This window comes from Phaenicophaeus curvirostris, unplaced genomic scaffold (genome assembly GCF_032191515.1).
Source record: "Phaenicophaeus curvirostris isolate KB17595 unplaced genomic scaffold, BPBGC_Pcur_1.0 scaffold_59, whole genome shotgun sequence".
Classification (NCBI taxonomy): domain Eukaryota; kingdom Metazoa; phylum Chordata; class Aves; order Cuculiformes; family Cuculidae; genus Phaenicophaeus; species Phaenicophaeus curvirostris.
The window spans coordinates 237,304-262,455 of NW_027206681.1; the positions used below are offsets into that span (position 1 = coordinate 237,304).

Consider the following 25,152-nt stretch of genomic DNA (forward strand, 5'->3'; position numbering starts at 1 on the left):
ACCCCCAACCCCTCAACGAAGAGCGACCCCCAACCCCTCAAGGAGGAGAAACCGCTCAGGGAGGAGAAACCCCTCAACGAAGAGCGACCCCCAACCCCTCAAGGGGGAGAAACCTCCAAGCCCTTAATGAGTAGAAACCCCTCAGCAAGGAGCAACCTCCAAGCCCTCAAGGAGGAGAAACCCCTCAAGGAGGAGAAACCCCTCAAGAAGGAGCAACCTCCAAGCCCTCAATAACAAGAAACCCCTCAACGAGGAGCAACCCCCAACCCCTCAACGAGGAGCAACCCCCAAGCCCTCAACGAAGAGTGACCCCCAGCCCCTCAAGGAGGAGAAACCCCTCAGGGAGGAGAAACCCCTCAATGAAGAGCGACCCCCGACCCCTCAACGAAGAGCAACCCCCGACCCCTCAACGAAGAGCAACCCCCGACCCCTCAACGAGGAGCGACCCCCAACCCCTCAACGAAGAGCAACCCCCGACCCCTCAACGAAGAGCGACCTCCGCGCCCTCAAGGAGGAACCTCCGTGGCTCCTTTAACCGGCTGGTCGCCGTCCTCCGCGTCCAGGCGGGACAAAGGAGGCTGGAAGCTGGAGGAGAAGCTTGGAGGAGGCGGTGAGTTCCCTCCCTGGAGGAGCTCGGGGTGAAGTCATCGGGCAGCCGGGGCGGGAGTTGGAACCCGAGCGGAAAAACAAACGAGCCCACGTGCGAAATCTCGCGGCCGAGAGCAGCGATGGAATGTGGGGATGGAATTTCATGGGCTTGGTGGGACCCAGCTCCAGCCCAGCCCCCTGGGGGGGACCTGGAAGGGTCTAACGGACGCGGGGGGCTTCCAGGGGGGTGATGGAGTCGTGGAATCCGTGGGGTGGGTGGGAAAGGACCTCAAAGAGCCTTCAGTTTGTAGAATGGCGGAAGCACCAGGTTGGAGAAGACCCACCGGGTCATGGAGTCCAACCGTCCCCATCCATCCCCAACCCGTGTCCCTCAGCACCTCGTCCACCCGCCCTCAAACCCCTCCAGGAAGGGGACTCGACCCCCTCCCTGTTCCAGTGCCCAAAGACCCTTTCCATGAAGAATTTGCAGCTCCTGGTGGAGCTTGAGGCCGTTCCCTCTCGTCCTGTCCCCTGGCCCTTGGGAGAAGAGCCCAGCTCCCTCCTCTCCACAACCTCCTCTCAGGGAGTTGGAGACAGCAACGAGGTCTCCCCTCAGCCTCCTCTTCTCTAAACCCCCACCCAGGGCCCTCAGGCTTGTTCTCCAGCCCCTTCCCCAGCTCCGTTCCCTTCTCCAGACTCGCTCCAGCCCCTCAAGGTCTTTCTTGGAGTGAAGGACCCAGCACTGACCCCAGGATTCGAGGTTGGGTCTCCCCAGAGGGAGAAGAACCTCCCTGGCCCTGCTGGCCACGCCGGGGCTGCTCCAAGCCAAGATGCCCTTGGCCTCCTTGGCCCCCTGGGCCCTGCTGGCTCCTGTTCAACCAACCCCCCCAGGTCCTTCTCCTCCAGGGACCTTCCAGCCAGACTTCTCGTCTGGAGCTGCTCAGGGTCGTTGCACCCCAAGTTCCTGGTCAAACCCCACTCTGTTGGTCTCATCCCATGGATCCAACCAGCTCAGATCCCTCTGGAGAACCTCAAACTCTCCAGCAGATCCACCCAGCTCAGTGTCACCCACAAACTTGGAGCAAACCCCTGGGACGCAGAAGAGCCCTTGGAATCGTGGAGTGGGTTGGGTCGGAAGGACCTCAAAACAGGAGGTGAGGAACCACCAGGAACCCACCTCAGCTCCACCTCCCCCCCCAGGTGGGACCCTCGATGGACCCACTGACCCTGTCCAGCTCCTCCTTGGAGGAACCTTCCAACTCAACCCACTCCACGATTCCATGATGCCACCTCAGAGCAGGCTCTGAAGTGGCTCCTGATGCATCTCAGGGATGCAGCTCTGTCCCCACCCCTGGATTGTCCCACCAGGCTTCATCTTGAGACGTGTGGTGGGGACACAGGAGGTGACACATGCTGACACGAGCAAGGAGACCATGAAGAAGGGTGAGGAACCACCTAGTCCTGCGCTCAACCTTGACCTGGAGACCTTGCTCCTCAAAACAGGAGGGGACGAACCACCAGGAACCCACCTCAGCTCCACCTCCCCCTAGGTGGGACCCTCGATGGACCCACTGACCCTGTCCAGCTCCTCCTTGGAGGAACCTTCCAACTCAACCCACTCCATGATTCCATGATGCCACCTCAGAGCAGGCTCTGAAGGGGCTCCTGATGCATCTCAGAGACGCAGCTCTGTCCCCACCCCTGGATTGTCCCTCCAGGCTTCATCTTGAGACATGTGGTGGGGTCACAGGAGGTGACACACAGTGACACAAGCAAGGAGACCATGAAGAAGGGAGAGGAACCACCTGGTCCTGCGCTCAACCTTGACCTGGAGACCTTGCTCCTCAGAACAGGAGGGGAGGAACCACCAGGAACCCACCTCAGCTCCACCTCCCCCTAGGTGGGACCCTCGATGGACCCACTGACCCTGTCCAGCTCCTCCTTGGAGGAACCTTCCAACTCAACCCACTCCACGATTCCATGATGCCACCTCAGAGCAGGCTCTGAAGTGACTCCTGATGCCTCTCAGGGATGTAGCTCTGTCCCCACCCCTGGATTGTCCCACCAGGCTTCATCTTGAGACCCACGGTGGGGACACAGGAGGTGACACACAGTGATATGAGCAAGGAGACCATGAAGAAGGGTGAGGAACCACCTAGTCCTGCGCTCAACCTTGACCTGGAGACCTTGCTCCTCAGAACAGGAGGGGAGGAACCACCAGGAACCCACCTCAGCTCCACCTCCCCCCCCGGGTGGGCCCCTCGATGGACCCACTGACCCTGTCCAGCTCGTCCTGGTGGCCGAAGAGCGGGTGGTAGCGCCGGTACTTGCCCTCGCGGTACTTGGCGTGGAGGAAGCGTCTGCGGTCGCGGCTGCAGCTGGTGGGGCCGATGGCTTCGCTGGGGGGGACGTTGGCGGCCCAGAAGCCGTTGGCCACGGCGTTGCCCACCTGCCGGAAGAGCTGCGGGGACAAGGAGGGGTCGGTGTGACCACGGGGGCATCTCCAGGGGATGGAGCGTGGCCGGTCGGGGCTGGCTGAGAGGGTGGAGGACACGGGGTGGGGCGGGGGGAGAAGAGGAGGTTGATGTGGTGCTGGAGGTGGGGTCGTCATCCTGATCGGTTCCAGCACCCATCGTCAGCATCTCCGTGGTCCTCCTCGTCTCCATCGTCATCGGCGGCATCAGCAGATGGAGCCTCAGCAGCTCCATCTTCATCATCCTCATCATCTCCATCCCCAACACCCCCATCATCTCCATCCCCAACAGCCTCATCATCTCCATCCCCAAGATCCTCATCTCCATCATCCAACACCCTCATCATCTCCATCTTCATCATCATCTCCATCTTCATCATCCTCATCATCTCCATCCCCAAGGTCCTCATCATCTTCATCCCCAACAGCCTCATCATCTCCATCACCAAGATCCTCATCATCTCCATCTTCGTCATCCTCATGATCTCCATTCCCAACACCCTCATCACCTCCATCTTCATCATCCTCATCAGCACCCAAGATCCTCATCATCTCCATCCCCAAGACCCTCGTCACCTCCATCTTCATCATCCTCATTACCACCCAACAGCCTCATCATCTCCATCTTCATCATCCTCATCAGCACCCAAGATCCTCATCATCTCCATCCCCAACACCCTCATCATCTCCATCCCCAGCAGCCTCATCATCTCATCTCCATCCTCCTCATCAGCACCCAACACCCTCACCATCTCCATCCCCATCCTCATCCCCAAGATCCTCATCTCCATCATCCAACACCCTTATCATCTCCATCTTCATCATCATCTCCACCCCCAACACCCTCATCATCTCTGTCTTCATCATCCTCATCAGCAACCAAGATCCTCATCATCTCCATCCCCAACGGCCTCATCATCTCCATGCCCAAGGTCCTCATCATCTCCATCCCCAAGGTCCTCATCTTCATCATCCAACACCCTCATCATCTCCATCTTCATCATCCTCATCAGAACCCAACATCCCCATCATCTCCATCCCCAAGGTCCTCATCATCTTCTTCGCCAAGATCCTCATCATCTCCATCCCCAAGGTCCTCATCATCTCCATTCCCAACACCCTCATCATCTCCATCTTCATCATCATCTCCATCCCCAAGATCCTCATCATCTCCGTCTTCATCATCATCTCCACTCCCAACATCCTCATCATCTCCATCCCCAACAGCCTCATCTCCATCCCCAAGGTCCTCATCATCTCCATCCCCACGGAGCAGCATGGAATGGGTTGGGTTGGAAGGTTCCTCAAAGCCCATTGAGATCCATGGGCAGGGACACCTCCCACTGGATCAGGAGCTCCAAGCCCCATCCAGCCTGGCCTTGAACACCTCCAGGGATGGGGCAACCACCTCTTCTCCAGGCAACCAGGTTCTGTGGGAGCTTCCCTGGAGCCCCTTTCCCTGCTGGAAGCTGCTCCGAGGTCTCCATGGAGCCTTCTCTTCTCCAGGATGGACAACCCCAACTCTCCAGCCTGTCCTACAGGAGGTTCCCCAGCCCTTGGATCTTCTCCGTGGCCGCCTCTGGCCTCGCTCCAGCAGCTCCATGTCCTCCCTGTGCCTCCACCCATCAACCTCGAATCTCTCCAATAGGAGAAAGAAGAACGATGTGAGACACCATCTCGATGACTTCAAAGTCATCATAGATGACACCAAATGCTTCATCCTGGTCTCCTGATGGACATTATGGGCTGGAGATGAGGTGTCTCCACCCATCAACCTCGAATCTCTCCAACAGAGAGAGAAGGAAGCTGTGAGGGACCATGTTGATGACTTCAAAGGCATCATAGATGACTTCAGAGTCATCACAGATGGCATCCAATGCTTGGTCCTTGTCCTCTGATGGACATTATGGGCTGGAAATGAGGTGTCTCCACCCTTCAACCTTGAATCTCTCCAATAGAGAGAGAAGAATGATGTGAGGGACCATCTCGATGACTTCAAAGTCATCATAGATGACGCCCAGTGCTTCGTTCTCATCTCCTGATGGACGTTATGGGCTGGAGATGAGGTGCCACCACCCATCAACCTCGAATCTCTCCAACAGAGAGAGAAGGAAGCTCTGAGGGACCATGTTGATGACTTCAAAGGCATCATTGATGACTTCAGAGTCATCATAGAGGACACTGAAGGCTTCTTCCTGGTCTCCTGATGGACATTATGGGCTGGAGATGAGGTGTCTCCACCCATCAACCTCAAATCTCTCCAATAGAGAGAGAAGAATGATGTGAGGGACCATCTCGATGACTTCAAAGTCATCATAGATGACGCCCAGTGCTTCGTTCTCATCTCCTGATGGACGTTATGGGCTGGAGATGAGGTGCCACCACCCATCAACCTCGAATCTCTCCAACAGAGAGAGAAGGAAGCTCTGAGGGACCATGTTGATGACTTCAAAGGCATCATTGATGACTTCAGAGTCATCATAGAGGACACTGAAGGCTTCTTCCTGGTCTCCTGATGGACATTATGGGCTGGAGATGAGGTGTCTCCACCCATCAACCTCAAATCTCTCCAATAGAGAGAGAAGAATGATGTGAGGGACCATCTCGATGACTTCAAAGTCATCATAGATGACACCCAGTGCTTCGTTCTCATCTCCTGATGGACATTATGGGCTGGAGATGAGGTTCTTCCACCCCAAAAAAGGCTTTAGGAGGTTGGTTGGTCCCAATACCTCGATCAGCTCCTCCGTCCACACCTTCCTGTCCATCTTCAAGCTCCGGACCTTGGTGATTCCGGGTCCCAGGCCCCGATGTTCTCCTGGAAGCGAGAGAAGATGGGATGGAACTTGGTTTTGGGGGAGGAGAACCCCGAGGGAGACGGCTCCTTCACCCCCTCGTTGTGTCCCCGCCCCGAGAAGGTCCCGTTCCCAGCCCGGTGGGAGGAGGTCACCTGCACATCTCTTGCAGATGACGACGCAGAGGTTGATGGAGGCCCAGTCGGGCCTGGGGGCCCCGCAGTCGGCGCAGGAGCGGTTGGCCTCCACCTCCCAGATCTTCTCGGCCACCTCGGAGTTGGAGAGAGCGTCGGCGATGGAGTCCTGCAGGGCTGCCACCCACTCGTCCTTCTCCTGCTCCGAGTCGGCTGAGAAGCTGGGGGAGGGTTGGAGAAGACCTCTGAGACCATCGAATCAACCCTCGTGGGGTGGGGGGGGGGGGGAAGGGACCTCTAGGATCATAAAATCAACCCTCATGGAGTTGGTTGGCTTGGAAGAGACCTAGAAGATCATCAAGTCCAACCCTGATGGAGGGGGTTGGGTTGGAGGGACCTCTAGGATCATCAAATCCAACCCTCATGGAGTTTCTTGGGTTGAAGGGACCTCTGAGAGCATCAAATCAACCATCATGGGGTGGGGTGGGTTGGAGGGACCTCTAGGAGCATCAAATCCAACCCTCGTGGGGTGGGGTGGGTTGGAAGAGACCTAGAAGATCATCAAGTCCAACCATCATGGAGTTGGTTGGGTTGGAAGAGACCTAGAAGATCATCAAACCAACCACCATGGAGTGGGTTGGGTTGGAGGGACCTCTAGGATCATCAAATCAACCCTCATGGAGTTGGTTGGCTTGGAGGGACCTCTAGGATCATCAAATCCAACCCTCGTGGAGTTGGTTGGCTTGGAAGAAACCTAGAAGATCATCAAGTCCAACCTTGATGGAGTGGGTTGGGTTGGAGGGACCTCTAGGATCATCAAATCCAACCCTCATGGAGTTTCTTGGGTTGGAGGGACCTCTGAGAGCATCAAATCAACCCTCGTGGGGTGGGTTGGGTTGGAGGGACCTCTAGGTGCATCAAATCCAACCCTCGTGGGGTGGGGTGGGTTGGAAGAGACCTAGAAGATCATCAAACCAACCCTCATGGAGTTGGTTGGGTTGGAGGGACCTCTAAGAGCATCAAGTCCAACCCTCGTGGGGTGGAGTGGGTTGGAGGGACCTCTAGGATCATGAAATCAACCATTGTGGGGTGGGTTGGGTTGGAGGGACCTCTAGGATCTTCAAATCCAACCCTCATGGTGTTGGTTGGGTTGGAGGGACCTCTAGGATCATGAAATCAACCATTGTGGGGTGGGTTGGGTTGGAGGGACCTCTAGGATCTTCAAATCCAACCCTCATGGTGTTGGTTGGGTTGGAGGGGCCTCTAGGATCATCAAATCCAACTATCATGGAGTTTCTTGGGTTGAAGGGACCTCTGAGAGCATCAAATCAACCCTCATGGAGTTGGTCGGGTTGGAGGGACCTCTAGGATCATCAAATCCAACCCTAATGGAGTTGGTTGGTTTGGAGGGACCTCTAAGAGCATCAAACCAACCCTCATGGAGTTGGTTGGGTTGGAGGGACCTCTAGGAGCATCAAATCAACCATCATGGGGTGGGTTGGGTTGGAAGAGAAGCTCTGGACCCACCTGAAGATCCTGTGGGGGGTGGTGAGATCGAAGCCCCTGCGCTCGACCTCCTTGACGTTCCCCACGTTCATCTGGATGGAGGTGATGCCGATGCCCAGCCCGTGCTCCTGGGGGAGAGCGAGGAGAAGACAATCCTGGGGGACCCCGAGACTAGGAGCCGGGGAGAAGGTATTGGGGGAGGGGTGGGGGGGCTGCAGCGTTGGGGTCGAGACCTCAGGGTCAACCTTGAGACGACATCGGGGTCCACGTTGAGATCTCGATGGGGTCAACCTTGAGGTGACATTGGGATCCACCTCGAGATCTCATTGGGGTTCACCTCAAAGTGACATTGGGGTCCACCAAAAAACTACATCGGGGTCCATCTCAAAAAAACTTCAGGGTCCACCTCGAGAGGACATTGGGGTCCACCTCAAAATCTCATTGGGGTCAAACTCAAAATGACATCAGGGTCCACCTCGAGATGGAATTAGGTCCCACCTTGAAACTACATCAAGATCCACTTCAAAATGACATCAGGGTCACCCTCGAGATGACATCAGGGTCCACCTTGAGATCTCATTGGGCTCCACCTCGAGATCCCATTGGGCTCCACCTCGAGATCCCATTGGGCTCCACCTCCAGGTCCCATTGGGTTCCACCTCCAGATCCCATTGGGCTCCACCTCCAGGTCCCATTGGGTTCCACCTCCAGATCCCACTGGGCTCCACCTCCAGGTCCCATTGGGCTCCACCTCCAGGTCCCATTGGGCTCCACCTCCAGGTCCCATTGGGCTCCACCTCCAGGTCCCATTGGGCTCCACCTTGAGGTCCCATTGGGCTCCACCTGAGGTGACCTCTGGGTCCCCTCCACACACCCACCTCCGCGTTCTTGTAGAGGAAAACCTTGTCCCCGGCCACCACCACGAAGAGCTTGTGCTTGAAGCCTCTGAGCTCCAAGAAGCCGCTCTTGGCCTCCGCCTCGGTGGCCCCGGTGGAGGAGGTCGAGGTCCTTTCTGGCGCTTTGACCTTCTTCTCCTCCACGATCTGCTGCAGGGCCCGTGTCCACTCGTTCCTCTCGGCTGAGGGGTCGGAGAAGACGCCGGTTGGGATCTACCGAGGGTTTGGGGGCCTCCTGGGTTGGGAGCCTCTAGGCCTCCTCCCTCGGAGCACGGGAGGAGAAGCTGAGGTCCCCGTGGACCTTCCGGACTCACCGTCGCTCTCGGCCCGGAAGACGAAGTTGCGGTTGTGGGTGACGACCTCGAACTTCTGGTCCCCAACGATGGAGACGCGGGAGATGGAGGCGACGGGGATGAAGCGCTTGGAGTAGGCGTCCTGGAGAAGGTTGGGGACAAGCCCAGAGGTCACCTCCAGGTGGGATGGAGGCCACCTCGGGCATCGGGATGAGGAGAAACTCAACGTGCTCGGAAGGGCCGAGCATCCCACCCCAAAGCCTGGTGGTGGCATCTCCCCAGCCTCCACCACTCCAGCTCCTAGAGGGACGTGGGGTCAACTTCTCCACCACCTTCTCAGCCCAAACCCACCTTCTCCACCACCTTTTCAGCCCAGATCCACCTTCTCCAGTCATGGAACCATGGAAGGACCTCCAAGCCCACCTAGATCCATAGACGTGGGCACCTCCCACCGGATCAGGAGCTCCAAGAACCATCCAACCAGGCCTGGAGCTTCTCCAGGGATGGAGAAGCCACCTCCGCTCGGGGCAATGAGGTCCAGGACCTCCCCCACCCAGCCAGGAGAAGGTTCCTGCCCCGGATCTCCTGTCCCTCAGCTCCTTCACTCACTTTCTCGCTGTCGAAGTAGCGGAGATAGTCGGCATCGAGCTTCACCCACCGCTTCTGGTAGATGTAGGACCTGGGGAAGGAGGAGAAGAGGAGCTCAAGCAGCTGAGACCTCCTCATGGAGCAGAGAGTGGGTCCTCAGAACATCTGGGGTGGGTCCTGCAGAACCTCTGAGGACAACGATGGGGACCTCTCGCTCCAGGCTCTGATTAAATCGTGGTGATGGGAAAGGGGAGGTGGCTCCTCGAAGCCCTCTCTGATCCGAGAGCTTGAGATCCTCCACCTCAAAGGTCATGGAATCATGGGATGGGTTGGAAGGACCTCAGAGATCATGGAATCATGGAATGGGTTGGGTTGGAGGGACCTCAAAGATGATGGAATCATGGGATGGGTTGGGGTGGAAGGATCTCAGAGATCATGGAATCATGGGATGGGTTGGGTTGGAGGGACCTCAAAGATCATGGAATCATGGGATGGGTTGGAAGGGACCTCAAAGACGATGGAATCCTGGGATGGGTTGGGGTGGAAGGACCTCAAAGCCCATCTAGATCCATGGGTGAGGGGTCAGGAGGTCCAAGCTCCATCCAACGTGGTCTTGGGGTTCTCCAAGTCCCATCCCACGTGTCCTTCAGGATGTCCAGGGCTGGGGCGTCTCCCACCTCTCAGGGCAAGAGGGTCCCCATCCGCCTCCCAGGGGGTCGGAGGAGGAAGTGGAGGGGGAAAAGCAGGAATTGGAGGGGGAAAAGGGTGGAGAGGAGGATTTAGAGGTGAAAAGAAGGAATTGGAGTGGGGAAGTAGGAAATAGAGGTGGAAGAAAAGGGAAGAGAAGGAAGTAGAGGTGGAAAAGAAGGAATTGGAGGGGGAAAAGGGTGGAGAGGAGGATTTAGAGGTAGAAAAGAAGGAAATAGAGGGGGGAAGCAGGAATTGGAGGGGGGAAAGGGGGGAGAGAAGGAAGTAGAGGGGGAAAAGCAGGAATTGGAGGGGGAAAAGCAGGAATTGGAAGGGGAAAAGGGTGGAGAGGAGGATTTAGAGGTGAAAAGAAGGAATTGGAGGGGGTAAAGAAGGAAATAGAGGGGAAAAGCAGGAATTGGAGGGGGAAAAGGGTGGAGAGGAGGATTTAGAGGCAGAGAAGAAGGAAATAGAGGGGGGAAGCAGGAATTGGAGGGGGAAAAGGGGGGAGAGAAGGAAGTAGAGGGGGAAAAGCAGGAATTGGAGGGGGAAAAGCAGGAATTGGAGTGGGAAAAGGGTGGAGAGGAGGATTTAGAGGTGAAAAGAAGGAATTGGAGGGGGGAAGTAGGAAATAGAGGTGGAAGAAAGGGGAAGAGAAGGAAGTAGAGGTGGAAAAGCAAGAATTAGGGGTAGGAAAAGGGGGAAGAGATGGAAATAGAGGTGGGAAAAAGGGAAAGAGATGGAATGAGAGCAGGGAAAAGGAGGGAGAGGAGGAATTAGAGGGGAAAAGGAGGAATTACGGGGAAAAGGAGGAAGGGGAGGATTTAGAGGTGGAAAAGGGGGGAAGACTAGGAAGTAGAGGGGGAAAAGAGGGGAAGAGCAGGAACTAGAGGTGGAAAAGGGGGAAAGAGCAGGAATTAGAGGTGGAAAAGCTGGAATTAGAGATGGAAAGTGGGAAAGAGCAGGAATTAGAGGTGGAAAAAAGGGAAAGAGCAGGAGTTAGAGGTGGAAAAAAGGGGGAGGGAGCAGGAGTTAGAGGTGGAAAAGCAGAAATTTGAGATGGAAAAGCAGGAATGAGAAGGGGAAAAAGGGGGAAGAGCAGGAATTAGAGGGGGAAAAGCAGGAATTAGAGGTGGAAAAAGGGGAAAGAGCAGGAAATAGAGGGGAAAAGCAGGATTAGAGATGGAAAAAGGAGGAATGGGAGGATCTAGAGGTTGAAAAGCAGGAATTAGAGGTGGAAAAAGGGGAAAAGTGCAGGAATTAGAGGTGGAAAATTGGGAAAGAGCAGGAATTAGAGAGGGAAATGGGGAAAGAGCAGGAATTAGAGGGAGAAACGGGGGGAGGAGCAGGAATTAGAGGTGGAAAAGCAGGAATTAGAGGTGGAAAAGCAGGAATGAGAGGAGGAAAAAGGGGGAAATCATGAATTTGGGGGGGAATAAAGGGGGTTGACTCACCCCTGCGGGGGGGTCTTGTCCAGCCACCCCGCTCGGAGGGTCGGGGACAGCGGGGGGACGGGGGGGGCCCCCTCCATGCCGAGGACTCCGGAGCTGCCACCGCTGGGGCTGGAGCAGAGGGAGCTGGTCACGGGGTGGGGGGGTGGTTAGGGGGGGACAGGGTCCCCGTGCCCTTCCCCGAGGCACCAGAGATGCTGCTCCAGAGCTCTGACCCCGTTTTCTGCCTTCGATCCCTGCTCTTTCCCCTTTTTTCCACCTCTAATTCCTGCTTTTCCACCTCCAGTTCCTACTTTTCTGCCTCAAATTCCTGCTCTTCCCCCTTTCTCCCCCTCTAATTCCTGCTTTTCCACCTCTAGTTCCTGCTATTCCTCCTTTTTCCACCTTTAATTTCTGCTTTTCCCCCACAAATCCTGCTCTTTCCCCCTTTTCCAACTCTAATTTCTGCTTTTCCACCCCTAGTTCCTGCTCAATCCTCCTTTTCCACCTCTACTTCCTGCTTTTCCACCTCCAATTCCTGCTCTTTACCCCATTTCCACCTCCAATTCCTGCTTATCCCCCTCAAATCCTGCTCTTTCCCCTTTTTCCACCTCTAAATCCTGATTTTCCCCCTCCAATCCTGCTCTTTCCCCCTCTATTTCCTGCTTTTCCACCTCTAATTCCTGCTCTATCCCCCTTTTCCACCTCCAATTCCTGCTTTTCCACCTCCAATTCCTGCTTTTCCCCCTTTTCCACCTCTAATTCCTGCTCTTCCTCCTCCAATTCCTGCTCTATCCCTGTTTTCCACCTCCAATTCCTGCTTTTCCACCTCACATTCCTTCTTTTCCACCTCGAATCCTGCTTTCCCCCTCAAATCCTGCTCTTTCCCCCCTTTTCCCCTCTAATTCCTCCTTTTCCACCTCTACTTCCCCCCTTTTGACCTCCAATTCCTACTTTTTTTGCCTCAAATTCCTGTTCTCTCTCCTTTTTCCACCTCTAATTCCTGCTTTTCCCCTCGAATCTTCCTCTTTCCCCTTTTTTCCCCTCTAATTCCTGCTTTTCCATCTCCAGTTCCTGCTCTTTCCCCCTTTTCCCCTCCAATTCCTGCTTTTCCACTTCCAGTTCCTGCGCTTTCCCAGTTTTCCCCCTCTAATTCCTCCTTTTCCCACCTCTAATTCCTGCTTTTCCCCCTCAAATCCTGCTCTTGCCCCTTTTTCCACCTCGAAATCCTGATTTTCCACCTTGAATTCCTGGTTTCCCACCTCCAATTCCTACTTTACCCCTTCCCAGTGATCCCAGTTATCCCAGTGATCCCAGTGACCCCAGCTATCCCAGTGACCTCAGTCATCCCAGTTTCCCCAGTTAACCCAGTGACCCCAGCGATCCCAGCAATCCCAGTTATCCCAGAGGTCCCAGTTATCCCAGTGGTCCCAGTGATCCCAGTCTCCCCAGCAAGCCCAGTGATCCCAGTGATCCCAGTGATCCCAGTTATCCCAGTGACCCCAGTTGTCCCAATGGTTCCCGTGATCCCAGTTATCCCAGTTATCCCAGTTATCCCAGCAAGCTCAGCGGTTCCATTGATGCCAGGGAGCCCAGTTATCCCAGTCATCCCAGTGATCCCAATGGTCCCAATGGTCCCCGTGATCCCAGTGATCCCAGTCTCCCCAGCAAGCCCAGTGACCCCAGTTATCCCAGTGTTCCCAGTTATCCCAGCGACCCCAGCGAGCCCAGTGACCCCAGTTTCCCCAGTGACCCTAGTTGTCCCAATGGTCCCCGTGATCCCAGTGATCCCAGTTTCCCCAGCAAGCCGAGTCATCCCAGTCATCCCAGTTGTCCCAATGGTCCCTGTGATCCCTGTGATCCCAGTTCCCCCAGCAAGCCCAGGGACCCCAGTTATCCCAGTTTCCCCAGTTAGCCCAGTGATCCCAGCAATCCCAGGGATCCCAGTGGTCCCAGTGATCCCAGTCATCCCCGTGATCCCAGTTGTCCCAGTGACCCCAGTTGTCTCAGTGGTCCCCATGATCCCAGTGGTCCCAGTTACCCCAGTGATCCCAGTTACCCAAGTGACCCCCATGATCCCAGCAATCCCAGTTATCCCAGTGGTCCCAGTGACCCCAGTGGTCCCAATGGTCCCCGTGATCCCAGTTTCCCCAGCAAGCCCAGTGATCCCCGTGACCCCAGTTGTCCCAGTTTCCCCAGTGACCCCAGTTGTCCCAATGGTCCCCGTGATCCCAGTGGTCCCAGTTATCCCAGTGATCCCAGCCAGCTCAGTGGTTCCATTGATGCCAGGGAGCCCAGTTATCCCAGTTATCCCAGTGACCCCCATGATCCCAGTTATCCCAGTGGTCCCAGTTATCCCAGTGACCCCAATGGTCCCCGTGATCCCAGTGATCCCAGTCTCACCAGCAAGCCCAGGGAACCCATTTATCCCAGTGACCCCAGTCATCCCAGTTTCCCCAGTTACCCCAGCGATCCCAGTTACCCCAGTTACCCCAGAGATCCCAGTTACCCCAGCAATCCCAGTTACCCCAGTCACCCCCATGATCCCAGCAATCCCAGTTATCCCAGTGGTCTCAGCAATCCCAGTGACCCCGATGGTCCCCGTGATCCCAGTGATCCCAGTTTCCCCAGCAAGCCCAGTGATCCCAGTCATCCCAGTTATGCCAATTACCCCGGTGACCCCCATGATCCCAGCAATCCCAGTTTCCCCAGTGACCCCAGTTGTCCCAATGGTCCCCATGATCCCAGTGGTCCCAGTTATCCCAGTGGTCCAAATGGTCCCTGTGATCCCAGTGATCCCAGTGATCCCAGTTTCCCCAGCAAGCCCAATGATCCCAGTGACCTCAGTGGTCCCAGTTACCCCAGCAATCCCAGTTACCCCAGTGACCCCCATGATCCCAGCAATCCCAGTTATCCCAGTGGTCCCAATGGTCCCCGTGATCCCAGTGTCCCCAGCAAGCCCAGTGACCCCAGTTATCCCAGTGACCCCAGTTATCCCAGTGACCCCAGTTATCCCAGTGACCCCAGTCATCCCAGTTATCCCAGCGACCCCCATGATCCCAGCCATCCCAGTTACCCCAGTGGTGCCAGCGATCCCAGTGACCCCGATGGTCCCCGTGATCCCAGTTAACCCAGTGATCCCAGAGATCCCAGCGATCCCAGTTCCCCCAGTGCTCGTACTGGTGGAGGGTGGGGTCGGACTGGTCGTCGCTGGTCTCGTTGTCACTGACGAGGCTGTTGAGCCGCGAGGCCCTCGGACACTGCTCCTGCCGGGAAGGACCTCCAGGAACTCCAGGAGCTCCAACCCCTCCAGATCCTCCTCAGCTCTCCCCATCACCCTCTTCCCAGGAGGAACCTCCAGCAATTCCAGGAGCTCCAGCCCCTCCAGATCCTCCTCATCTCTTCCCATCACCCTCTTCCCAGGAGGAACCTCCAGCAATTCCAGGAGCTCCAACCCCTCCAGATCCTCCTCAGCTCTTCCCATCACCCTCTTCCCAGGAGGAACCTCCAGCAATTCCAGGAGCTCCAACCCCTCCAGATCCTCCTCAGCTCTTCCCATCACCCTCTTCCCAGGAGGAACCTCCAGCAATTCCAGGAGCTCCAACCCTTCCAGATCCTCCTCATCCCTTCCCATCACCCTCTTCCCAGGAGGAACCTCCAGCAATTCCAGGAGCTCCAACCCCTCCAGATTCTCCTCATCCCTCCCCATCACCCTCTTCCCAGGAGGAACCTCCAGCAATTCCAGGAGCTCCGGGGCCTCTCCTGGTTCTCCAGCCCCTCCAGATCCTCCTCATCTCTTTCCATCACCCTCTTCCCAGGAGGAACCTCCAGCAATTCCAGGAGCTCCGGGGCCTCTCCTGGTTCTCCAGCCCCTCCAGATCCTCCTCATCTCTTTCCATCACCCTCTTCCCAGGAGGAACCTCCAGCAATTCCAGGAGCTCCGGGGCCTCTCCTGCAGCTCCAACCCCTCCAGATCCTCCTCAGCTCTTCCCATCACCCTCTTCCCAGAAGGAACCTCCAGCAATTCCAGGAGCTCTGGGGCCTCTCCTGGTTCTCCAGCCCCTCCAGATCCTCCTCATCTCTTCCCATCACCCTCTTCCCAGGAGGAACCTCCAACAATTCCAGGAGCTCCAACCCCTCCAGATTCTCCTCATCCCTCCCCATCACCCTCTTCCCAGGAGGAACCTCCAGCAATTCCAGGAGCTCCGGGGCCTCTCCTGGTTCTCCAGCCCCTCCAGATCCTCCTCATCTCTTTCCATCACCCTCTTCCCAGGAGGAACCTCCAGCAATTCCAGGAGCTCCGGGGCCTCTCCTGCAGCTCCAACCCCTCCAGATCCTCCTCAGCTCTTCCCATCACCCTCTTCCCAGAAGGAACCTCCAGCAATTCCAGGAGCTCTGGGGCCTCTCCTGGTTCTCCAGCCCCTCCAGATCCTCCTCATCTCTTCCCATCACCCTCTTCCCAGGAGGAACCTCCAACAATTCCAGGAGCTCCAACCCCTCCAGATTCTCCTCATCCCTCCCCATCACCCTCTTCCCAGGAGGAACCTCCAGCAATTCCAGGAGCTCCGGGGCCTCTCCTGGTTCTCCAGCCCCTCCAGATCCTCCTCATCTCTTTCCATCACCCTCTTCCCAGGAGGAACCTCCAGCAATTCCAGGAGCTCCGGGGCCTCTCCTGGTTCTCCAGCCCCTCCAGATCCTCCTCATCTCTTTCCATCACCCTCTTCCCAGGAGGAACCTCCAGCAATTCCAGGAGCTCTGGGGCCTCTCCTGGAACTCCAACCCCTCCAGATCCTCCTCAGCTCTCCCCATCACCCTCTTCCCAGGAGGAACCTCCAGCAATTCCAGGAGCTCCGGGGCCTCTCCCGGAGCTCCAACCCCTCCAGATCCTCCTCATCCCTTCCCATCACCCTCTTCCCAGGAGGAACCTCTAGCAATTCCAGGAGCTCCGGGGCCTCTCCTGGTTCTCCAGCCCCTCCAGATCCTCCTCAGCTCTCCCGATCACCCTCTTCCCAGGAGAACAGGGAGAACCTCCAGGAGCTCCGGGGTCTGGTGATGGTTCCAGTCCCCAGAGGAACCATCAAATCATGGAATCATGGAGAGGTTTGAGTTGGAAGGGACCTGGAAGCCCCTCCAGTTCTTTCCCCTGGGTCGTAGCCTCAATGTAGCCTTCAGAGAAGCCACCTGGTGGGTTCCTGGAGGGTCAGGGACCCTCCTCCAGCTCCTCCAACCCTCCCTGAAATCTCCAAAGCTTCTCCCTTGGGGAATCTCCACCCCGTCTCTCGGAAACCCCCGTAGTGGGACCCACCTCGTCCAGCATCTCCTCCCCGGCTACGTCCTCCTGCTGGGCCGAGTCCTCGTAGTCGGAATCATCTGGAAAACCCAGAGAGAAGACGTCGGGAAGGGTCTTGGAGAGGTCTCACCACCCAATCCATGAGAAGATGGGGACCTGGAACCACCGAGACCCAACAAGAAGGACCCAGAAGATCTTCCCGCAAGTTTTGGAGTCGGTGAGATAATTTGGAGCTTGGAAAAAGGGGTTGGAGAAGAAGAAAGTCCTGCTGGAGGCAATTCCAGAGCCTCCTGGGAAAGGAGTTGGAGCCACCAGGCCTGGAGATCCAGGGGAATCCCAGGAGGACTTCCCGCCCCTTCAATCCTGATGAGGGAGGAGCTCAGGAGCTGAAGAACCTGAAGAACCAGATGAGGAACCGGATCCTCCTCCCCCATGACCCACAGAAGGTTGAACCAAGAGAGGAGACAGGGAGAGAACATCTCCAAGAGCTTCTTCCAGACCCTACAGAGAAGCTGGAGGAGCCTCCTCCTCAAATCCTGGAACAGGAGATGGGGACAAGGAGATGGAGATGGGGACGAGGAGATGGAGATGGGGACGAGGAGATGGAGATGGGGACGAGGAGATGGAGATGGGGACGAGGAGATGGAGATGATGATGAAGAGCAGGAGATGATGATGAGGAGCAGGAGATGATGATGAGGAGCAGGAGATGGGGACGAGGCCTCCTACTCACCAAACTCCGGCTTGACCTTCTCTGGTGGCTTCCTGAGAGCATCGGGGGACGCTGGGGACCCTCTTGCAGGGACCAGAACCTCCTCGGTGGCCCTGGAGCTGCAAGAGAGGGGAGGAATCCCCGTCAGGTCTTGAGGAGCCTTCCCACCCCCCAAAGCTTCTCCAGGGTCGAGGAGGAACCTCTGGATCCTTCCCAGACCCTAAATCTTGGCCAAAAGCATCAAACTGGTGGCCAAAAGCATCAAATTGTGGCCACGAGCATCAAATTGGTGGCCAAACCCATCAAATCGGTGGCCAAAACCATCAAATTTGTGGCCAAAACCATCAAATTATTGGTCACAAGCATCAAATCGGTGGCCACGAGCATCAAATTGGTGGCCATGAGTATCAAATCAGTGGCCACGAGCATCAAATCGGTGGCCATGAGCATCAAATTGTGGCTATTAGCATCAAATTAGTGGCCACAAGCATCAAATTGTGGCCGTTGGCATCAAATTGGTGGCCACGAGCATCAAATTAGTGGCCACAAGCATCAAATTGTGGCCATTGGCATCAAATTGGTGGCCACAAGCATCAAATTGGTGGCCGCAAGCATCAAATTGGTGGCCACGAGCATCACATTGGTGGCCATGAGCATCAAATTGTGGCCATTAGCATCAAATCAGTGGCCACAAGCATCAAATCGGTGGCCACAAGCATCAAATCGGTGGCCAAAATCATGAAATTGGTGGTCACGAGCATCAAATCGTGGCCGTTGGCATCAAATAGGTGGCCACAAGCATCAAATTGGTGGCCAAAACCATCAAATTATTGGTCACAAGCATCAAATCGGTGGCCACGAGCATCAAATTGGTGGCCACGAGCATCAAATCGGTGGCCACGAGCATGAAATTGTGGCTATTAGCATCAAATCAGTGGCCACAAGCATCAAATTGTGGCCGTTGGCATCAAATTAGTGGCCACAAGCATCAAATCGGTGGCCACGAGCATCAAATTAGTGGCCACAAGCATCAAATTAGTGGCCACGAGCATCAAATCAGTGGCCACGAGCATCAAATTGGTGGCCACGAGCATCACATTGGTGGCCATGAGCATCAAATTGTGGCTATTAGCATCAAATCAGTGGCCACAAGCATCAAATCAGTGGTCAAAATCATGAAATTGGTGGCCACAAGCATCAAATTGTGGCCGTTGGCATCAAATAGGTGGCCACAAGCATCAAATCAGTGGCCAAAACCATCAAATTATTGGTCACAAGCATCAAATCAGTGGCCACACCCCCATGAGGACCTGGTGTCCCCCCAGATCTCCTCCCCCACCCCCATTTCCTCACCTGCCGCGGGTCGGGGCCCTGGGGGGCACCGGGGGGACCTTGGCTACCACCTGGTGCCTCTTGGCCGGCAGCGGAGGCCTCGTCCTGCTCTCCGGCTTCTCAACACGAGGTGGCACCTCAAGGGGTCCAGGTGGCACCTCAAGGGGTTCTGGTGGCATCTCAAGGGGTCCAGGTGGCATCTGAAGGGCTCCAGGTGGCATCTCAAGGGGTCCAGGTGGCATCTCAAGGGCTCCAGGTGGCATCTCAAGGGGTCTAGGTGGCACCTCAAGGGCTCCAGGTGGCATCTCAAGGGGTCTAGGTGGCACCTCAAGGGCTCCAGGTGGCATCTCGAAGGGTCCAGGTGGCATCTCAAGGGATCGAGGTGGCATCTCAAAGGGTCCAGGTGGCACCTCAAGGGGTCCAGGTGGCACCTCAAGGGTTCTAGATGGTGGCACCTCAAGAGCTTCAGGTGGTGGCACCTCAAGGGGTCCAGGTGGTGGCATCTCGAAGGGTCCAGGTGGCATCTCAAGGGATCGAGGTGGCATCTCAAAGGGTCCAGGTGGCACCTCAAGAGCTCCAGGTGGCACCTCAAGGGCTCCAGGGGTTGTCCCCGAGGTGTTTGGAGACGAGGAGAACCTGACCGGGGGTCTCCAGCCCAGGCGGGGGGGGACGGGTGGGGGGACAGGGGTGGTGGGGAGGTCCTGGTCCATCTCCAGGGCCCCCGGGGGAAGCTCCGAGGGCTCCCGGGGTGAGGTGGAACCCCGGAAAACGTGACGCTTGAGGGGGACGGGTCTGCGAGGAGGAGGAGGAGGCCGAGGAGAAGGTTTGGGGGTCTCCGTGGTGGCTTCCGAGAAGGCTTTTTGGAGGCCCAGGAGGATGCGGCGACGGTGGCCGGGCAGGAGGACCCCGAGGTGGGTCAGGGCCTCGTCTGTGAGGACCCGACAGTCCCACAGCGACCAGAGCTGGTGCTCCTGGAAGGTCTCCACGTACTGGTCCAGGTGGAGGGCGGCGAGCCACGAGGCCACCGGCAACGAGTCCGAGTCCTCCATGGAGGCACCCGAGGAGGTTCAGAGCATCTCCTGGAGCCGGGGAGGGTCAGGACGGCATCGGGAGCTGGAGATGGAGAGGAACAGGGTGAGGAGCAGCCCGGGACCTCGGGTGGAGAGCAGGAGCCGTGATCCATGGAATGGGTTGGGTTGGAAGGGACCTCGAAGATCATGGAATCATGGAATGGGTTGGGTTGAAGGGACCTCGAAGATCTTGGACTCATGGAATGGGTTGGAAGGGACCTCAAAGGTCATGGAATCATGGAATGGGTTGGGTTGGAAGGGACCTCAAAGACCATAAAGGAGCTCGAAGATCTTGGACACATGGAATGGGTTGAAAAGGACCTTAAAGGTCATGGAATCAGGGAATGGGTTGGGTTGGAGGGACCTCAAAGATCATGGAATCATGGAATGGGTTGGGTTGTAAGGGACCTCAAAGACCAAGGAATCAAGGAACGGGTTGGAAGGGACCTCCAAGCCCCTCCAGATCCCCTCAGAGCCCCCTCCGCTGGGGTTCAGGGACGGACACGAGGTGGTGGGACCCCCTGGGGGTGGTGGAGCCCCCATCCCACCTCCCAGCTCCACATTCCGAGCCCCGAGCGGGAGGAAGAGGAGCTGGAGACCAACCCCGGTGACCTTCAAGCTGCTTTCGGAGGTCACTGGAGGCATTTTTAGCTCCGGTGAGAGGAGCCGGGAGGCTTCCGGGAGCCGTAAATAACTCGGGTCACGAGGTCCACTCGTCAGAGTCACCGTCGCGGTGACTCAGGAAGCTCCGAGCCCTCCGGACGTGGTTGTGGTTTCAGCAGCTCCAGCAGCTTCTGCTCCGAGAGAGCAACGAGAAGGATTGAGGCTCATCTGAGTCTCGGCCGAGCCGGGAGGAGCCGACGGGGCCTCCAAGGAAGGGTTGAGGGGGGTCAGGGGGTAGGGAGGGACCTCAGAGGTCATGGAGGCATGGGATGGGGTGGGATGGGACCTCGAAGGTCATGGAATCATGGGATGGGTTGGAAGGGACCTTAAAGGTCATGGAATCAAAGCAACATGGAATGGGTTGGAAGGGACCTCAAAGACCATGGAATCAGGGAATGGGTTGGGGTGGAAGGGACCTCAAAGATCATGGAATCATGGGATGGGGTGGGATGGAACCTCAAAGACCATGGAATCATGGAATGGGTTGGGGTGGAAGGGACCTCAAAGGTCATGGAATCATGGAATGGGTTGGAAGGAACCTTAAAGATCATGGAATCATGGAATGGGGTGGGGTGGAACCTCAAAGGTCATGGAATCAGGGAATGGGTTGAGTTGGAAGGTTCCTCCAAGCCCATCCAGCTCCATGGAGACACCTCCTATTGGATCAGGAGCTCCAAGCTCCATCCCACGTGGCCTCCAGCCCCTCCAGGGATGGAGCATCCACCTCTTCTCTGGGCACCACAACCTCGAGGGGTCTCGAGGTGGAGGCTCCTCCCGTCTCCGTCAACCCAGCCCCATCCAGGACTAAAAATCCCGCGGTGGTGGCTCCGGGTGACCTCAGGGTCACAAGATTCGTGTCCCCACGTGTCCCTGTTCCCAGGAGGAACCTCCGGGCACCAAACCTGGGGTGGGGTGGGTCCATCTCCAGCCCCCAGGAGTTCATGGGGGAGAAGGTGGAGGGTCAGGAGGACCTCAAGGAGGTTTGAGAGGAGGAGGCGAGGCCACCACGGAGATCAGGGATGGAGACAGGGATGGAGACAGGGATGGAGATCAGGGATGGAGATCAGGGATGGAGATCAGGGATGGGGACAGGGATGGAGATCAGGGATGGAGATCAGGGATGGAGACAGGGATGGAGACAGGGATGGAGATCAGGGATGGAGACAGGGATGGAGACAGGGATGGGGATCAGGGATGGAGACAGGGATGGAGACAGGGATGGAGACAGGGATGGAGACCAGGGATGGAGACAGGGATGGAGATCAGGGATGGAGATCAGGGATGGAGACAGGGATGGAGACAGGGATGGAGACAGGGATGGAGATCAGGGATGGAGACAGGGATGGAGACAGGGATGGAGACAGGGATGGAGATCAGGGATGGAGACAGGGATGGAGACAGGGATGGAGACCAGGGATGGAGACAGGGATGGAGATCAGGGATGGAGATCAGGGATGGAGACAGGGATGGAGACAGGGATGGAGACAGGGATGGAGACAGGGATGGAGACCAGGGATGGAGATCAGGGATGGAGACAGGGATGGAGACAGGGATGGAGATCAGGGATGGAGACAGGGATGGAGACAGGGATGGAGACAGGGATGGAGACAGGGATGGAGACAGGGATGGAGATCAGGGATGGAGATCAGGGATGGAGACAGGGATGGAGACAGGGATGGAGACAGGGATGGAGACAGGGATGGAGACCAGGGATGGAGACAGGGATGGAGACAGGGATGGAGACCAGGGATGGAGACAGGGATGGAGATCAGGGATGGAGATCAGGGATGGAGACAGGGATGGAGACAGGGATGGAGACAGGGATGGAGACAGGGATGGAGACCAGGGATGGAGATCAGGGATGGAGACAGGGATGGAGACAGGGATGGAGATCAGGGATGGAGACAGGGATGGAGACAGGGATGGAGACAGGGATGGAGACAGGGATGGAGACCAGGGATGGAGACAGGGATGGAGATCAGGGTTGGAGACAGGGATGGAGACAGGGATGGAGACCAGGGATGGAGACAGGGATGGAGATCAGGGATGGAGATCAGGGATGGAGACAGGGATGGAGACAGGGATGGAGACAGGGATGGAGACAGGGATGGGGATCAGGGATGGAGACAGGGATGGAGACCAGGGATGGAGACAAGGATGGAGATCAGGGATGGAGACCAGGGATGGAGACAGGGATGGAGACCAGGGATGGAGACAGGGATGGAGACAGGGATGGAGACAGGGATGGAGACAGGGATGGAGACCAGGGATGGAGACCAGGGATGGAGACAGGGATGGAGACAGGGATGGAGACAGGGATGGAGACAGGGATGGAGATCAGGGATGGAGATCAGGGATGGAGATCAGGGGTGGAGACCAGGGATGGAGATCAGGGATGGAGACAGGGATGGAGACCAGGGATGGAGACAGGGATGGAGAAGGGGATGGAGATCAGAGTTGGAGACCAGGGATGGGGACCAGGGCTGGAGAAGAGCGATGGAGACCACGGAGCAGATGACAACCAGGCCTGGGAAGCGCTGATGGGGCCAAAGCTTCCTCCATCTCCCCTCTGGAAGCTCCAAATGGTTCCTCTCACCCCATCCCTGCTCTCCTGATCCAGCAGAAGCTTCCCTGGAGCCCCTTTCCCTGCTGGAAGCTGCTCCAAGGTCTCCCTGGAGCCTTCTCTTCTCCAGGATGGACACCCCCAACTCTCCAGCCTGGCCTCCAGGAGGTTCTCCAGCCCTCCCATCATCTCCGGGGCCTCCTCCGGCCTCGCTCCAGCAGCTCCGTGTCCTCCCTGTGCCGAGGGCTCCAGAGCTGGACACAGGATCCAGGTTTGGTCCCACCAGAGCGGAGCAGAGGGGACAATCACTCACCCCTCTGATCTCCTCCTCCTCCTCGGGCTCCCCCGGCGCGTTCCTGGCCGGGATTAGGTGACTCCACGAGGAGGTTTCGTAAGAGGCTTAGAAGTTGCGTCACGAGGGGCCAGGACTGGGGGGGGACACCAGGAGCAGGGGGGGGATTGTCCTCCTGGGGAGGCCACAGCTCGAGTCCTGGGGTCAGTTCTGGGTCCTTCGGGTCAAGAAGAACCTTGAGGGGCTGGAAAACGTCTGGAGAAGGGAACGGGGCTGGGAAGGGGCTGGAGAACAAGGTTGTGGGAGCAGCTGAGGGGCCTTCAGGGCAAGAAGAACCTTGAGGAGCTGGAGAAGGAGGTTGTGGGAGCAGCTGAGGGGCCTTCAGGGCAAGAAGAACCTTGAGGGCCTGGAGGAGGAGGTTGTGGGAGCAGCTGAGGGGCCTTCAGGGCAAGAAGAACCTTGAGGAGCTGGAGAAGGAGGTTGTGGGAGCAGCTGAGGGGCCTTCAGGGCAAGAAGAACCTTGAGGAGCTGGAGAAGGAGGGTGTGGGAGCAGCTGAGGGGCCTTCAGGGCAAGAAGAACCTTGAGGAGCTGGGAAGGGGCTGGAGAAGGAGGTTATGGGAGCAGCTGAGGGACCTTCAGGGCAAGAAGAACCTTGAGGAGCTGCAGAACATCCAGAAGCTGGAGAAGGAGCTGGAGAATGAGGGTTGTGGGAGCAGCTGAGGGACCTGGGGTCCATTCTGGGTCCCTCAGGTCAAGAAGAACCTTGAGGAGCTGGAGAACGAGGGTTGTGGGAGCAGCTGAGGGACCTGGGGTGGCGTCTCTATCCCTGGAGGGTTCAAAGAACGTGTGGGTGGCTGTGGGGCTTCAGGACATGGTCTAGGATTGTCCTGATGGTTGGATTGGAAGATCTTGGAGGTCTTCTCCAGCCTTAATGATTCCATGAGGCCACCAGGGCCACCAAGCACATCAGGGTGAGACCCACCAGCCCCATCCAAGGATTGTGTTCTCCTTGATCTTCTCATGATGGGGATGGAGGAGCTGCAGGTGACCAGGGATGGAGGAGCTGGAGGAGATGGAGGAGATGGAGGTGACCAGAGATGGAGAAGCTGGAGGAGCTGGAGGAGACCAGGGATGGAGGGGATGGAGAAGCTGGAGGAGACCAGGGATGGAGGAGACCAGGGATGGAGGAGCTGGAGGGGATGGAGGAGCTGGAGGAGATGGAGGAGCTGGAGGAGACCAGGGATGGAGGAGCTGGAGGGGATGGAGGAGCTGGAGGAGATGGAGGAGCTGGAGGAGACCAGGGATGGAGGAGCTGGAGGGGATGGAGGAGCTGGAGGAGACCAGGGATGGAGGAGCTGGAGGAGACCAGGGATGGAGGAGCTGGAGGGGATGGAGGAGCTGGAGGAGACCAGGGATGGAGGAGCTGGAGGGGATGGAGGAGCTGGAGGAGACCAGGGATGGAGGAGCTGGAGGAGATGGAGGAGCTGGAGGAGACCAGGGATGGAGGAGCTGGAGGAGCTGGAGGAGCTGGAGGTGACCAGGGATGGAGGAGCTGGAGGAGCTGGAGGAGCTGGAGGAGACCAGGGATGGAGGAGCTGGAGGAGCTGGAGGAGCTGGAGGAGACCAGGGATGGAGGAGCTGGAGGAGCTGGAGGAGCTGGAGGAGACCAGGGATGGAGGAGCTGGAGGAGCTGGAGGAGCTGGAGGAGACCAGGGATGGAGGAGCTGGAGGAGCTGGAGGAGCTGGAGGAGCTGGAGGTGACCAGCCTGGTGGCCACCAGCAGAAGATCAGTAGCCCAGGAGCCCATCAAGCCTCCCAGGAGCCCATCAGGCACCCAGCA

The 25,152-nt window shown here is 57.2% G+C and overlaps 1 protein-coding gene across 3 annotated transcripts in view; it reads right to left on the reverse strand.

The window, feature by feature from the left end:
• Positions 1 to 25,152, reverse strand: part of ARAP1 (ArfGAP with RhoGAP domain, ankyrin repeat and PH domain 1) — a 51,295-nt gene that overhangs the window by 24,606 nt on the left and 1,537 nt on the right. Inside the window, exons 2-13 of one of the 3 annotated variants that reach the window (XM_069881676.1) lie at positions 18,745 to 19,836; positions 17,413 to 17,510; positions 16,696 to 16,760; positions 14,571 to 14,650; positions 11,415 to 11,537; positions 9,295 to 9,364; positions 8,707 to 8,827; positions 8,375 to 8,574; positions 7,518 to 7,624; positions 6,012 to 6,211; positions 5,794 to 5,879; positions 2,867 to 3,049 (exon numbers count right to left, since the gene is read on the reverse strand). In XM_069881676.1, coding sequence (XP_069737777.1) covers positions 2,867 to 3,049; positions 5,794 to 5,879; positions 6,012 to 6,211; positions 7,518 to 7,624; positions 8,375 to 8,574; positions 8,707 to 8,827; positions 9,295 to 9,364; positions 11,415 to 11,537; positions 14,571 to 14,650; positions 16,696 to 16,760; positions 17,413 to 17,510; positions 18,745 to 19,772 — 2,361 coding nt within the window. In that variant the 5' untranslated portion in view covers positions 19,773 to 19,836. Of the gene's footprint in view, positions 1 to 2,866; positions 3,050 to 5,793; positions 5,880 to 6,011; positions 6,212 to 7,517; positions 7,625 to 8,374; positions 8,575 to 8,706; positions 8,828 to 9,294; positions 9,365 to 11,414; positions 11,538 to 14,570; positions 14,657 to 16,695; positions 16,761 to 17,412; positions 17,511 to 18,744; positions 19,837 to 25,152 lie in introns of all 3 variants that reach the window. The other 2 variants (XM_069881677.1, XM_069881675.1) reach the window with 2 other exon arrangements.